This window comes from Calidris pugnax, unplaced genomic scaffold (assembly GCF_001431845.1).
Source record: "Calidris pugnax isolate Ruff unplaced genomic scaffold, ASM143184v1 scaffold349, whole genome shotgun sequence".
Lineage (NCBI taxonomy): Eukaryota > Metazoa > Chordata > Aves > Charadriiformes > Scolopacidae > Calidris > Calidris pugnax.
In genome coordinates this window covers 164,082-178,377 of record NW_015091088.1, presented here as the reverse complement: position 1 = coordinate 178,377, position 14,296 = coordinate 164,082, and the positions used below count along the sequence as shown (strand labels likewise).

Below are 14,296 nucleotides of genomic sequence, written 5' to 3'. Positions count from 1 at the left end.
CTTTTACCTCTCCTGACATATCAGGTGCCATTGGAATGACTGGCCACAAAGAAGAGTAGATTCCAAAAAACACCACCCAAAGTGCTATGCTGCCCCAAATAGCTATATGGCTGAACTGTTAAAACAAACAAAAAAAGAAAACAGAACAATCATCACAGATGTTATGACATAAAACCAAATCCTCCCTACTAAGTATTTCCAATATGATTCTGATACATAGGATAAAATTTCCATGCCTTGTAGTAATTTAACTCTGCTACTTCAGTTAGCTATTTCTTTAAGAAAAATAATACTATCCGCAGCAATATTACTGCATTTTAAGTCAATTTAAGTTCAATTACAATCTGTTCAGAGTAATTAGATTTTTCTAGTTTAAAGATTACGTTAAGCCTTATCCTAATGTCCTCCTTTTCAATATTAAGCATTAGTTTTTGTATTTGGATATTCTGTGTTTCCAAACAGTAACCAGAGTTTAGTTTGATACTGGGGGTGGTGGTGGTGTGCTGACAAACTGTAAGGGCATAATATAATAAATAAGAGCAAATAATACAATTATTAATCCTTCATATTTTATAGAACATTTGAGAATATGGTAAAGACATTTGCTTACCAAAGTCCAATATGAGGTCTCTAATCCAGCCTTCAAACATACAGTGAGAACCACAAACTTAAAAAAAAAAAGAGAGAGAGAGTGTTCTTATTTAATATGGGAATCTTACTTAACAATCAACAGAATTGATTACTTTGTTAAAGTTCCAGGAGAACAGAAGAAAAAGTTTAATGGCTTTCACATGTTAACTTGTACAAATGAACTATGGGAAAAGATAATCAGTCTCTTAAATTTAAATGTGAGTTCCTTAATAATACTCAACAAAGTACTGTGTGTGTCAACGTAGCCAGCTGTGTAACAGGATCCAAACCAAAGTTTGTAACGCAGAAGGCAATCATTTCTATGGACCTGCAGAAGCTATGGAAGAGCCCTTCCACTTTAACAGAATCTGATCCACCCAAAAATATAGGACTCTCAGCAGCCCCAAAGTGAAATTCTTTTAGACCAAAGCCAGCTGTATTTTTTCCTCTTTTTTTTTTTTTTTTTTTTTTTTTTTGGTGTGTGTGCTTTGACCTGAACTGTCCCTGCAAAACAACCACAGTAAAATGGAAGATTTAAAACCTACACCCCAGTAATAAGCTAGTAATAGAACACGGAGAATGATTAGCTTTCTTGAATAATCTCCACTCATTTGATTTTGAAAATCCTTCTTTTGTATTAGAATTCTTAAACATTTCCCTTGTCTCCTACATCTCTGCAAGTCTGGCTCTTACTGAGTCAGCTTCTTTCTCCTTGACGTTTTGGTTACACAGAAAGGGTTGTGAGCAGTGTAGTCCCCTTCAGTAGGGACGGCAACCCCCCTAGTTATGAGAAGGATGACTACTACTTTCTACATGAAGACAGATTTAGAGGATCTAGATGCTGGGCTGAAAACTTGCAATTGATCAAGCTCACACTAGTCTAAATTAAAAAAAAAAAAAAAGAAAACAGACTTATTTCCTGCATTAGTACTTGAATGACCTTCGCCAAACCCTGACAAGCCAGAGTTAAACGTTGGCAGCCTAAGACCCATCTTCTGCATATAAAATAACATGTTGAATGAGTCTGTTATGTCATTTTCATTCTTCCCTCTCATCTTCAGTATTTTCTTATCTTTACTCTTTTTATGGAGCACTCCCTGAAAACATCATCTTATGTCTGTAGGGCATTCTCCATTTTAGTTTAAAGATGACCAGTAGTAGAAAGTTTATAATCCCACAGTAAGGACTTATTTCAGGAAAATTCAGGAAAATTATTTATCTTCTTCCTTTGAAATTCACAAAACCAAGTTTTCTGTTTAGCAAAGCAAGAGTTTTTACATTTTGTAAATCACCTGTGAACACGTGCTGCAAGTTTTGCTATAGATGCAATCCAAAAAAGGTGAAGCTTTAAAAACTGAGTCACAAAGACCAAGCTCCAACTGGAACAGCTATATTGGCTGCAACGATGTGAGTGAGTTTGTCTGTGGCTGAACTTCAAGGAGCCTCAGAAACTCAGAAGAAATTTACTTCAATCAGAAGTTGAAAATAACTGGTTAAACATATTTGACAACTCCTTCACTATGTCTGGTGCACAGAAGGATACAAATCCTGCCAGAAAGCTTTCACCTTAGCTATAAGTTTATGCTTTTATTTTTGGAATCTCCTATTTCAACTACTGCTGCATTATTAAGGACACAAAAATCACAATGCCACAATTCCATTATCTAAAACATGTGTGAAATCTAATTAGAAGAAAATTAGAGACCATGATGAGTGTTATAACTTACTTATTCTATCCAGTTTTGGTGCTATATTTGGATGAGCGAAAAAAATGAATTATGGCCAAAAAAAATACTCATCTGGTACAGATGCTTGCTACTTTTGAGTCAGTCGGAAGAAAACAAAACATGATTCTCTAGGAGCAGATCAAGAATTCTCATTGCATAGACAGAACGTGTACACTGTAGGTCTCTATAAAGAGAGACACAGACTATGGATACAGACACCGTCCTTGGATCTTAACCGACTCCCCCAACAAGGTTACCAACTATGCATAGTGGCTTACTAAAGTATTTGGGTTGTTTTTTTCTGCCTCCACCCCTTGATCCAAACTAGCAATAGCTCACTGAGTCCTCCCCAGGAAACAAGAAATCAAACTGGAATTCTGTAAAAAGCACTGAACTTTTTTTTAAAAAGACCTTTCAACAACATTCACAGAGACATTTTCATGGCACTCTAGTCCTATTTGAAATTTATGTTTGAAGAAATAATTCCAGGACATGATATGAATCAGTGCACATTCCTGACTTTCTTTCTGGATCCAAAGAAACTGTATTAATTTCTGAATCCCTTTGCAGTTGATTTTTGCATGAGTGATGAATGTAGACTTCCTAAAAACAGATTAAAAGCAGTGGGAAGAATTAAATGTACCTTAGCCTTGTGATTTTGGTATTTCAAGATAATGACAACTGTCAGTCCACATCACTTCATGCGCACAGAATTTTTTTTAAATCTTAAAAACAAAAAAATCCTCCTTGTCCCCCAATTTTAAAAATCTCTCAAATCTTCATATGTGCTCCAGACCTCCTTGAATTCCTGTTCAAGAGCAGTAATACACCAGTTGCAATCTCCACCTCTCATCAGATATTCAATCTGAAGTGAAGGAAAGTGGAAAATCTGGAAAGCAAATGAAAAAGCAGGTTGTCTGGACTTATAATGTGAAATAATGTTTTATTGGGAAATTTTTGACCATTCTGCAGGTCAAGCAATTAGCTTCTCAAGATGATGAAGTTTCAGGTCTCCTTCTTGAAAACTGGATGCAGAAGATGACAGAACAATTGACTTGTGTCATCCTGAGGTGCATCAAGAAGAGAGTGGCCAGCAGGTGGAGGGAGGTCATCCTCCCCCTCTGCTCTGATGAGGCCACATCTGGAGCACTGTGTCCAGTTCTGGGCTCCCCAGCTCAAAAATGACAGGGAACTGCTGGAGAGGGTACAGCAAAGGGCTACAAAGATGATTAGGTGACTAGAACATCTCTCTTATGAGGAAAGGCTGAGGGACTTGGATCTTTTTAGTCTGGAGAAGACTGAGGGGCAGATCTGATCAACAGTCTTTTTTCAGTGGTGCCCAGTGACAGGAGAAGAGGTAACAAGCACAAACTTGAACATAGAAAATTCCATCTGAAAATGAGGAGGAACTTCTTTACTTTGAGTGTGGCAGAGCACCCATAATTGGGCTTAACATGTACGGTGCTAACTTGCTCTACAAAATGATGGTCAATACAAAGGATACTTTTAGAGCAATCAAAGAAAAGGAGATGCTATTAGAAAACTTGGCTCAGGTGTTAGAATAGCTGAAATTATGCAACTCATAGATATATAACATACATACGATTCATAAAATCAGCTTCAGCTGTACTAAGAAAGGTTGCAACTTCTAAGTACAGTAAATAATGAAACACTTGCAGGTAGTGTGAAAACCTGGTGCAAAAAACCTCTCCCCAAGAAGAACCCATTTCACTTACAACAACTGGAGGTTCTGGTGGATACTCTTATGAAGTATTTATCAACATTGGGGAAAGCAGTGACATTCAGATAAATGACTGGCTTCTAAACACTGCTCGGTGTTATGAGATCATAATACAAATAGACCTGTGTCAGTTGATCTAGTTCTGTCAGGATTGAGCTATGACAATGACTGTGACCTTACATCTTAATTTTATTAAGACTTGCACAGAAAACACTTAACCAGGATATTCTATCCATCCCTAATGGAGATCAGTTCATCATATGATAGATTACATGATCATATGCAACCACGGCTGACAAAACATGCTGTGCTTGCCTTTTGGAACGGGGAAAGGGAATTGTAACGCAAATAGACTTCTAAGAGAATGTGTGAACAAACAAAAACAAACAAAACAAAAGAAAAAAAAAGAGCAATAGTGACTAATAGCTACAAGAGCAATAGAAAGTTGCTGTTAAGTGTAGGTCAGGTGCAATTTTGGCAGTTTGGTTGTCTCCAGAGAAGTGTCCCACAACCTTGGTTCTATTTGGCTCTATCCCTCCTTCAAGACCCCACGATAAGTTGAGAGGGAGAACAGAATTGTACCTTCACAAGTCCACAAACCAGTTCCATATCCAATAACCTGGGATTGCTCCAATACCTTAAACTAATGAGCATGCAAATTAGGGAATCACAGTTTCCATTATTTAAAAAGCAGGCAGTTTCCAGTAAAGGACAGATGTATCTTCTGCATCTTTTATTAAACCGCTTTGTTTTAAAAACTGGAATTAGAATGCAAAATGCACTTCAAAGAGTCTCAAAGAGTCATTCAAGCGCCATTTCTTATTCCTAAGGGAATACAATTACTCAAGTATTCTGCGTAGAACATTTAAAATAATAACAAAACCACATCTCTTTAAGAGTTGAAGACAGAGCCAATATAGCTAGTCAGCTGATAGAGCACTAGATAGTTTACAGCTAGACAGTGAGACTTACAGTGTATACAGTGTTCCCCAGGAGCAGGTAATCTGAAGTTTTGCCATTGCCGAATACAGTACCTGGAGAAGGAAATAATGATAGAACACTTAAACATTAAATATCCAGAACTGCAAGATATATATGCATGTATATAAATTTTGTTTTTATACAAAAGAGATGGTAGCACTTCCTACAGGGTACTAATAACAGATTTCACCTTGAACTGTATTGAACATCAGAGATCTATGACTTTTATAATTTTTACTCCTTTAAAACTTTCAGTGACTTCAGGACTTACCCTAGAAACAGAAGGTTTTTTTATAACATCATATAACAGTATATGAGGCTATAGCTTATTTTAAAAGAGGGAGCAGTTGGTGGATTTACTTGTAAATAAAAGTTTGGCTTCTGCCATTTACTGTTACGTTGACAAAGCTGCATCAGAAGAAGCTTCTGTGAAGATTTATGTCCTTGTCACTTTTCATATCCACATGACAGTACATGGAAGTCTTGTATATTGTAAAATGCTTAGGTCCCATGGAACAAATTCTGACAAACAATTCTTACAAATCCATACCTATTCTCTGATCATGTATTTCTTTGCAGACTCTGCTTCAATGCACGCAGTTTGAAATTTTCCACTTACAGAAACAGACAAGTGAGACTAAAGAGTAAACAGGAGAAACTGCTCAAAGAAAATGACTGTGAGCTCTGAGAGATTTTCATGATTTTCAAGATTTGATTTTCAATATTCTAATAAATACCTGCTTGAACATGCACTCTGCTGCTTAACAATATATACCGAGCAGTGAAGAGCATAACAAGGATAAAACAGAAGAATTGGCAGGCAGCTAAGTCTGTTCCCATCAGTCAGAGTGCTGGCACTCAGGACTCTTATGCACATAGCTGAGCTATCCCCCATTTTTCCCATTCCTCCTTTAATGTCTCAGGATCCTCCTGCACCCCTTTGCTAAGAGAGGGTGAAGGCTGACCCGTTCTCAGAAGTTCCTCTCCCTGGTGGATCTCTCTGCCACTCATCAGCTCCTCCCATGGAAACTAATAGCATTATTTTCTCTTTACATATACAATCATCAGAGATTTAATTAACAGCAGCTCCCATCCTGCGCTCATTTCCCCTTCCAGCAGAACTAGAACTCTGTGCACATGCTGGACCCACAGCAGGTACTGGTTATACTGCCCACCATGCACACAATCCCTGTCCCATTTCTGCTCCCCTGGCCTCTCTCTAGGAATCACAGCCTGTCCCATTTCTGCTCCCCTGGCCTCTCTTTAGGAATCAAAGACAGAAGGCAATTTGCTCAGACGTGCCAGCAGGTCAGTTCTAGCCCAGGGGCTGTGAGCAGAGGAGGCCTGCACTACAGCGCTCTCACAAGTGCTCGTGCAAGTGTCTCAGCTTTGCCATTCACACTGCCAGCAGGTCAGTTCTAGCCCAGGGGCTGCGAGCAGTGCTCATGCAAGTGTCTCAGCTTTGCCATTCACAGGTGAACAACATCTATTCTGCATCACCACTTACACTCATTAAACATTTCTCCACCATTTAATGCAGAAGTCTCTCACACAGACTGTATAGCTTTGAACAGAGACTTTGATGTGGATTTGAGGTTGTGGTTTTAGAATATGCATTGACACTTTGGGACCTCTTTCCTCCTGGGCTGTGTAAACCTCTCTCCAATGCAAACCACTGCCACTGAACTCACATCCAGTGACCTTTCAGAAAAAAAACAGGATGCCACCTACTGCCCTTTACTCATCAGAAGTCACTGAGTATAAAATATTCTACAAGAAGTTTGCCCCTTGACCTTTTCAGGCACAAGCAGTTGAGACTGTCTCACAATCTAGTCTCAACTGTTCCAAAATGTCCATGAGAATATTTCTGTCCCCTACGCCAGGGCAGACACCTCGGCTGTATCAGGGAAACTGAATTTTACAAAAAAGCTACAGGGTACACACTTCTGTTTTCCTCCCCGCAAACGGAAGCAAAGCAAAACCCTACCCCTGTGAGAGCACCCATGCACACAAACAGTCCCACAAAAGGAAAGCAGTGCTTTCCAGTTTTCTCTAATTAATACAGTTTTCCTCCAAACCACCCCGTTTCCTTCTGCAACTCAGGTACACATACAACTAGAAGACAGGACTGAGCTTTCCAAGGTGTCCCAGTTTCCTCTGTCGCCAGCCTGCTCATACAAATGTAAACTAACGGGTTAGCATGTCCCTGAGGTAACAGGAGAGCAGGTATAAACATCAGCAGTAAAAGCCTACAAAATCTAAGGGTCAATGCAAGAGACAGTAGTGATTTAGGATCTTATAGGTATTTAGTATGTTAGCGTACTATATAAAAAAATAGCATAATGAAATAGCAATCTCTTTTTCTGCATCTCGTTTCAGTTTACTTCAAACATATTTATACAGTTTTATGCATACCTACATAATATTATTCCTACTTTCCACAGATTTTAAATAAAGCATTTTCAATACACTGTATCCGCTCTAGTTGTGGAAATGGCACCTTGCAATTTAATCACAAAAAACCTGTTAGTATCTACAAAGCTTTCCTAAGAAAAAGAAGGAATTTAGATAGTTAGTACCTTTCAACATTTATACTTTTATTTTTCATAATACTCACCATGCTGGAGGGCTTTTAGTGGAAACCAAAACAGAATGAATGAGTGGAAGAGGCCATTTAAACAATGAACCCAGAAAACCTAAGGGAAAACAGAAAATCCATGAGAACCATTTGCAATAAACTAGCTCTGTGAACCCTGACCTTTCTTTTTATCTGTGTGTTAGATTCACAAAATGTGTTTCTGTCAGGCCACCACTGTGAAGTAATATAACTGACAGGCACTTTCTGCCTCTTAGCTCTTCATGGGTCATTTGTTTATTTTTATGTTTTGAAAAAAAAGTGTGTATTATCTCCTCCTTTTAATTTCAAATCAGAAGGGAAATTAAAATGTATACATATGGGAACATCATCAGAAAAATTCAACTAAACCAGACAACTAGAACAAGTGCTACATTCTAAGCAGGGAATTAAAAAGGACTCCAGCTTTTATAATTTACATTTTGTGTAATAAGAAATTCAGGTAGTAGAACAATCAAAACCTGAGTTTTATATATACCTACCGACATGTTTCCACACATAAAAGAATTAAACAAAGGACAAATAGAAGTATCTTCCTTAGACTTCTCCTTACATGCTCCATTCTTGAAGTGCTCAACTTCATCATATTAAACCTCCTTTAATGTATTTGCTAAATAATTCAAATTTCACTTTCAAACTTATTTTCATTTCTAAAATATGCCTCTTGAAAATAACTGTATTAAGTTTAAGCATAAACAACCCATTGATGCTTTCCAAAATGTATTGCATAAAGACTTAATCGAAGTTACGTAATCCATTTTCCTCAGGATAGCAATCATGTTTTTTCATTAACAACGCTCTTGACAATCATAGCCTTTATTGTAACTAACTGATGTGTACTATGAGTGTTAAGGTGTTCAAGCAATTGAAATTAAGTTGCCTGCCTCACAACATTTTCCACAACGTCTCCAAGTCTTTTGTTAGATTCTACAACTACACTAGGTTGTATGATCCAATTTACACTCCAATACTTTGCACATTTGAACTTGTGCTACTCATTAACCTTTGTCTCTCCTTCTTGCTATGTCATTACCAGAAGTTTTTATTTGACAGAAAGCACAGGTGGGTGCAAGAAAAATTAGTTCTACTTTTCCATTTTCCTGACCAATTCTTATTGTCACATGCTAATCCTTTAACCTCTGTCATGACCTCATAACCTTTGATCCCTTTTACCATAACAAACATCTGCATCTACATTCAAGGCAGTAATGTTTCCAAATCTTTAACACCAACTATTCAACTTACATAGCTGGGAATTTTGTAGCTGGGAAGTTTGTAGACACTTACTCATAACAAGTCTCGTATGGGATTAGTTACAGAATTTCCAATCAAGTCAACAGTACTTCTGTGCAGTAATGAAAACTGTATTATAGAAGACTTATTTAAAAACAATCCAACAAATATAACTCATGACTTAATAATTGCATTTAAACTATCACAACATTAAAGTGTCTGTATTAATGGATCATGAAAGATCTTACATTTGTAAAGGTTCTATAGTGACACAAGAAACAATATTTCCCTTAGTTTCCTTACAATTTTTAGGTTTGTTTTTGTGGGTGAAGGGATATAGTGAAGGAGGAGAAAAATCTCATATGCTTCAGTGAACAAAGATAGCTTAGACAAATAATTCTATATACATAGGAGTACTCCAGTTCTACAGCACAAGTGACACAGAGATAAATATGCTATACGAGCTTCACACATCTACAAACCATCGCATGGAGGCATTGTTAACTCAATGACAGACTGAAAATGTCCCCAAGTTCAACATACAAAGACGCTACTTGAAATGTCCCAATTTTATTTAGAAAAATCAAATAAAATCAGAAGGAACTCTTACAAACATCACGACATTAATGAAATTGCAGATTCAGGAAAAAATTTTACTTAGTTTTTTTTAATAGAGACTATTTTATGAATAAATCTGCAGAAATTGTGTATTTTGTATGTATTAGAGTCCTACATTGTTTTGCTACTTCTTGTGCTAGTCTCTCCAAGATGAAAGTCACCCATTTTCCACATAAAGTAGCCTCAGATTTCTTTTGATCCACCCTGACAATTCCTAACTGTCTCCCAGTACTTCTTCCCAAAACTCAAAATTAGACCATAAAATCGCAACTCCAAATTGACATAAAACAGTACCAAGTACCTCCCTCTACAAATCTAATGACAGTTCTTATTGTACTCTGCAACACTTCTCCACAGGCTTCAGTAATCCATTTCCATATAACAGTACCAATACATACAGCCCAGAGACAGAAAGATTTAATCGCTTCTGCCTACAGAAGACAGCTTTATTACTAGCAGAGAAAAAAAAAAGAAAAGAAAGAATAAAAAGAATAAGGGCTTCCATACTTGCTAAAAAAGGATAAACATTATTTACACCATTCACAGACAAGTGGACAACGAGAAATAGCCATAATAAAAATCCCCTCAATTTTTAATTATGACCAGAACAGAACCAAAAGGGTAACTACACTGAGTTCCTATAATTTTATGCTTTAATTATATTTGATTTTTTATTTACCTTAGTATTAAAGTCCAGTGCATTTTGGGAAGTCTTGTATAATTCCGGGTATTTCAGCATGTTTTCTTTTCGACAGGATCTCTCAAATATTCCAAGAGTTAGTGGAGGCATTGCTGTGAACATCTAGAAGGTGGAAAAAATCCCAAAACAAACAACAGTGCAAAACTTTAGAAGTGAGGACTTGCTTAAAGATTGCTTACTCAAGAAGCTTTCATGATAATGGCTGAAAATAACTGAGAACACACAAATAATCTTACCACATTGTAGAGACCTATACACCACCTTTCAAAAAGGATTTGTCCAGAAAAGCCATTAACAAAAGCAAACCAGACCTGAAAAAGAGGAGAACCTTACATTAGTTAAATGTCATGCAAGGCATGATAGATTTTTTTTTTTTCCTCAGCTTCACAAAAAAGTATTCCTAGAACACCTTTACAACAGTTGAGGATGTTATGGCTTAAACCTATATGAAAATAAATAAATAAAACCCCCTAACTTGTGTTCAGAAAAGATAATGGCCCTCTAGTCAAATATGTGAGCAATTCCGTCTAAATATGAAAACATTTCAAGGAGGTAGCTATTTTCAGAAGAAATTTCATGCTTGTAAATATTTAAGAGTGGTTTAGCTCATTGCATTTTTATTGTACCTAATTCTTAATGACATAAACATTCTGAGAAATATCAGGGGGAAAAGAAATCCCACAGGAAACACCTAAAGTTTAGAAGTAGCCATCTTCTTGTCATTAGCAAACCTCCAAACTAATAGAATTCATACAGTAAGCTGTAGTCTGGAACTGCAAATTGTACCAGTAATCCTTTCTCACACATAAAACTCATGAAAAGATGAGGCTTCACCAGAGCACTAAATCAAGTACAACTGCTTAGTTAACAAGCACTAACTCAACTATAGAGTATTTTGGAGAGGCAGTTGGAAATCTCTTCATTAGAGAAGTTGAACGTTTTTTTCAAGTTCTTCATTAGAACTTGAAAGGCATGACGACATATTTTCTCATGTTTTTCAGTACAAAAGAAAGCAGCCATGCTGCATGCTATTTCTTACTTTATGACAAAGTGGAGAAGCAGCACATCTGATGAATCTTTCTTAACGAGTTACACTGAAGCTATATTGTCTATGACAAACAGAAGCTATAAGGCAGCAGAAACTAAACAACATTCTACTCAAAGAGTCATGTTTTTCGAAAGAATTTTTAGATGCTGCTTTGTAGAAACTTTGCTACAGTTCACATTTCATTTGACTTTATTACAGAAGCACGAATTGCTACAATCAGTAAGTATGTTTATCAATATGTTCCCAGGCTGGCCTCCAGGTGACCAGATTCTATGAACAAGCTCTTATTCTTTTATCATGCTGTGGAATGTTTGAACGTGTTTGTGAACACCTCTGAGCTGCAAAACACGCTGAAATTAGCAACTATTAAGACTAAAAATAGGAGTTAAAATCCAGCAAAAATTGCTATTTGTTCAACCAATATATGAAAAGTAAATAGATTTTTTTTTAGTGGCCAATAATAGGAACAAGACTGCATACAAAATCATGAATATTAGTGGCTGCAATACAGAGATATAGAATACACTGAATTTTCAGAAGTCTGATAATGCTGAATTTCTTTGATTGATTTAACAGTAACAAGCACTTTATTTTCTAATCTTTCGGTCTATTAACTGAAAAGACAATGGAATTACTTATGCCAGTTGAATAAGGTTTTTATAAGCTCTCGTGTATTTTGATTTTTGACTTTTGAAATCAGAGTTATGATTTAACTGTGATGAATTTAGAAGACATCTGTTAGCATCAGTTTCTCAGTAGTTGAGTGTGAAGGAGCAAGAGGAGTGCATAGTCAGTTGTTCATTACTGCACTCAGCATCAGCACAATTTTTGGAGGCTTTACAACTAAGCTAAATGTGTGCACCTAATCCAGAACCTCACCACCACTGCTGGATACAAGTTGTGGTCCTCAACTGCTTTTTCTCTTTTTAGCCTTCTCATTATGCCTAGTTCCTATGTTCTTTTACTCCCATCATAGGAAGACAGGTCTTGAGAGAGGAGTGAAGGACAGATATTAATATGTGATTGACCCCTTGATTTTTTTCTCTTATTTACTCCAGTATTTGGTATAAACTTTAGAATTCTTAATTTGAAAGGGTTTAGGGTGGTAAAAAAAGAGAGTTTTACTAGAAAATATGTGACTCAGTAGCTGAGCATGTGTACATATTTATATGTACAAATATATGCGTATCTCTCATTTCTGGTCATTTCAGACAGAGTTTAACAAAAGTATGACTCTATAGGAAGCAAATAAAACAGACAGCAAGTAGACATACACTTGACCCTTCATAACCAAGGAATATATGGAAAGAACATTAACCTTCTGTTGTAATTTATCTAACAGTCAAAATGTTATAAAACTTTAATTTAAAAAGAAGGGTCTAAATACATCTACCGAATCTATTCCACATATTCGCTTCTATTAAAGGTAAGTGATACTAAGCAACACTTGAAAATGTTTTGGAGTGACTGTTTTAAAGAAATGAAAGAATTTATGATAAAATTTCACTACCAAGAAATCCTCTCAGAAATTCTATTCATCATTTTATTCCTTAAAAACCCCAATGCTTTCAATTTTATTTTGTACAGAATTTAAGTTAAAATTTTTAAGCTTTTTAGACTCTGAAAACTACAGTTTTACTCAATAATTGCAAAGAAATTCTTCAAGTTATAATAGTGACTTCCTGAAATCTTAGCATTTACTTTCTTCCAAAGAAAGCATGGAAGTGACAGGCATTTCAGTTAGATTTTAGTGTAATATGGAACTGGAACAAAGCTTGGTTACAACTCTAGATGCAAGCCAAGAAGAAATGAAATTTGGTAGTTCCCCTGGGTTCTAAAGTTCTTGTTGAATCTATCAAAAAATGGCTGGGAAGACAAGCCTTTGAATGTGGCTAAAAACAATGCCCTCCGTAGTAGAAACACTGCTATTTAGTGGAATACCACATGTACTACTTTAGGATACCGAGAGTCTTCAGTATTTAAGCAGAAACATGGATTTTCTATTGTTTACAAGATACTATTTGAATGTTCACGTAAAGAACACCTATGGTTCAAAACCAATTAGCAGATCTAACGTGGAGGTGACAGTGTAGGGGAAGCAGCAAGCACAAAGACAGCCCTCATCTCAAACTGTAAGAGGGGAGGAAGGTAAGTCACCCACTTAGCTTGATTTCTGCGCCTTTGACCCTAGAAAATTCAACACTTAACCATACCTGAAAAAACCTCTATGGAGTTTACTACAGTATTAACAGCGGCAAGAAAACAGAGTTTCTCTTTTCACAGTAAGAAATTTATTCATGGACAAGTGTTTCATTCTGATTATGATGGACAATGAAGGGAGCTGCACCTGCAAAGCAAGTTTTTAGGACATGTTGTAGATGATACTAATTTAGAGCAGAGGGAGCCACTTCTCTCCTAGGGGAGCACATCCTACTCTAACAGGTCAAACTACTAATCCAGCACCCCTATACCGAAGGACAGGAGACAGCTGTCCTTGAGAAGTAATTTAGGCTATGAGAGGGAGAAGTGAAAATTCAGACCATTTTGTAGTTCAATTGCTACCTAATTTCCATTGAAAAGCTAAGATTTAGGTTCATAGCCCATCTAAAATCACTGCAGATCCCTGTATTTCTAAATTTTCAAACCATATAATGCAAAAAAAAGGGGCATGGCAACAATCGCTTTACGCTGTCATGTTTTAAACTGAACTTGGTGCAGTTTGCATACATGAAATATGCCATGGCACACTGAACCACAGCACCTCAACTCTAGAGCCCAGAAGCAGCGTGAGTATACACAGAAGTCCTGCTTGTGTTTGGGGTTACGCATGAGATGGGTCCCAGCATGACCACGGGCATCCATCTGATGTGTCAGGTAAAGGAAAGTGGGAGCAAAATGGCAAACTTCAGTAACGGGCATGAGCAGCAGAAAGTGTGTAACTCAGCAAGGGCATGAAAAAGATTTTGGGGGAAAAACAAATTAA

The 14,296-nt window shown here is 36.8% G+C and overlaps 1 protein-coding gene across 4 annotated transcripts in view; it reads right to left on the bottom strand.

Moving 5' to 3' along the window:
* The window catches only part of ATP8A1 (ATPase, aminophospholipid transporter (APLT), class I, type 8A, member 1), a 109,009-nt gene that overhangs the window by 21,995 nt on the left and 72,718 nt on the right, over positions 1 to 14,296 (bottom strand). For all 4 annotated transcript variants that reach the window (XM_014957821.1, XM_014957823.1, XM_014957820.1 and 1 more), the window contains 6 exons: positions 10,502 to 10,576; positions 10,245 to 10,367; positions 7,697 to 7,775; positions 5,071 to 5,132; positions 611 to 667; positions 8 to 115 (listed from right to left, as the gene is read on the bottom strand). In XM_014957821.1, coding sequence (XP_014813307.1) covers positions 8 to 115; positions 611 to 667; positions 5,071 to 5,132; positions 7,697 to 7,775; positions 10,245 to 10,367; positions 10,502 to 10,576 — 504 coding nt within the window. The remainder of the gene's footprint in view (positions 1 to 7; positions 116 to 610; positions 668 to 5,070; positions 5,133 to 7,696; positions 7,776 to 10,244; positions 10,368 to 10,501; positions 10,577 to 14,296) is intronic.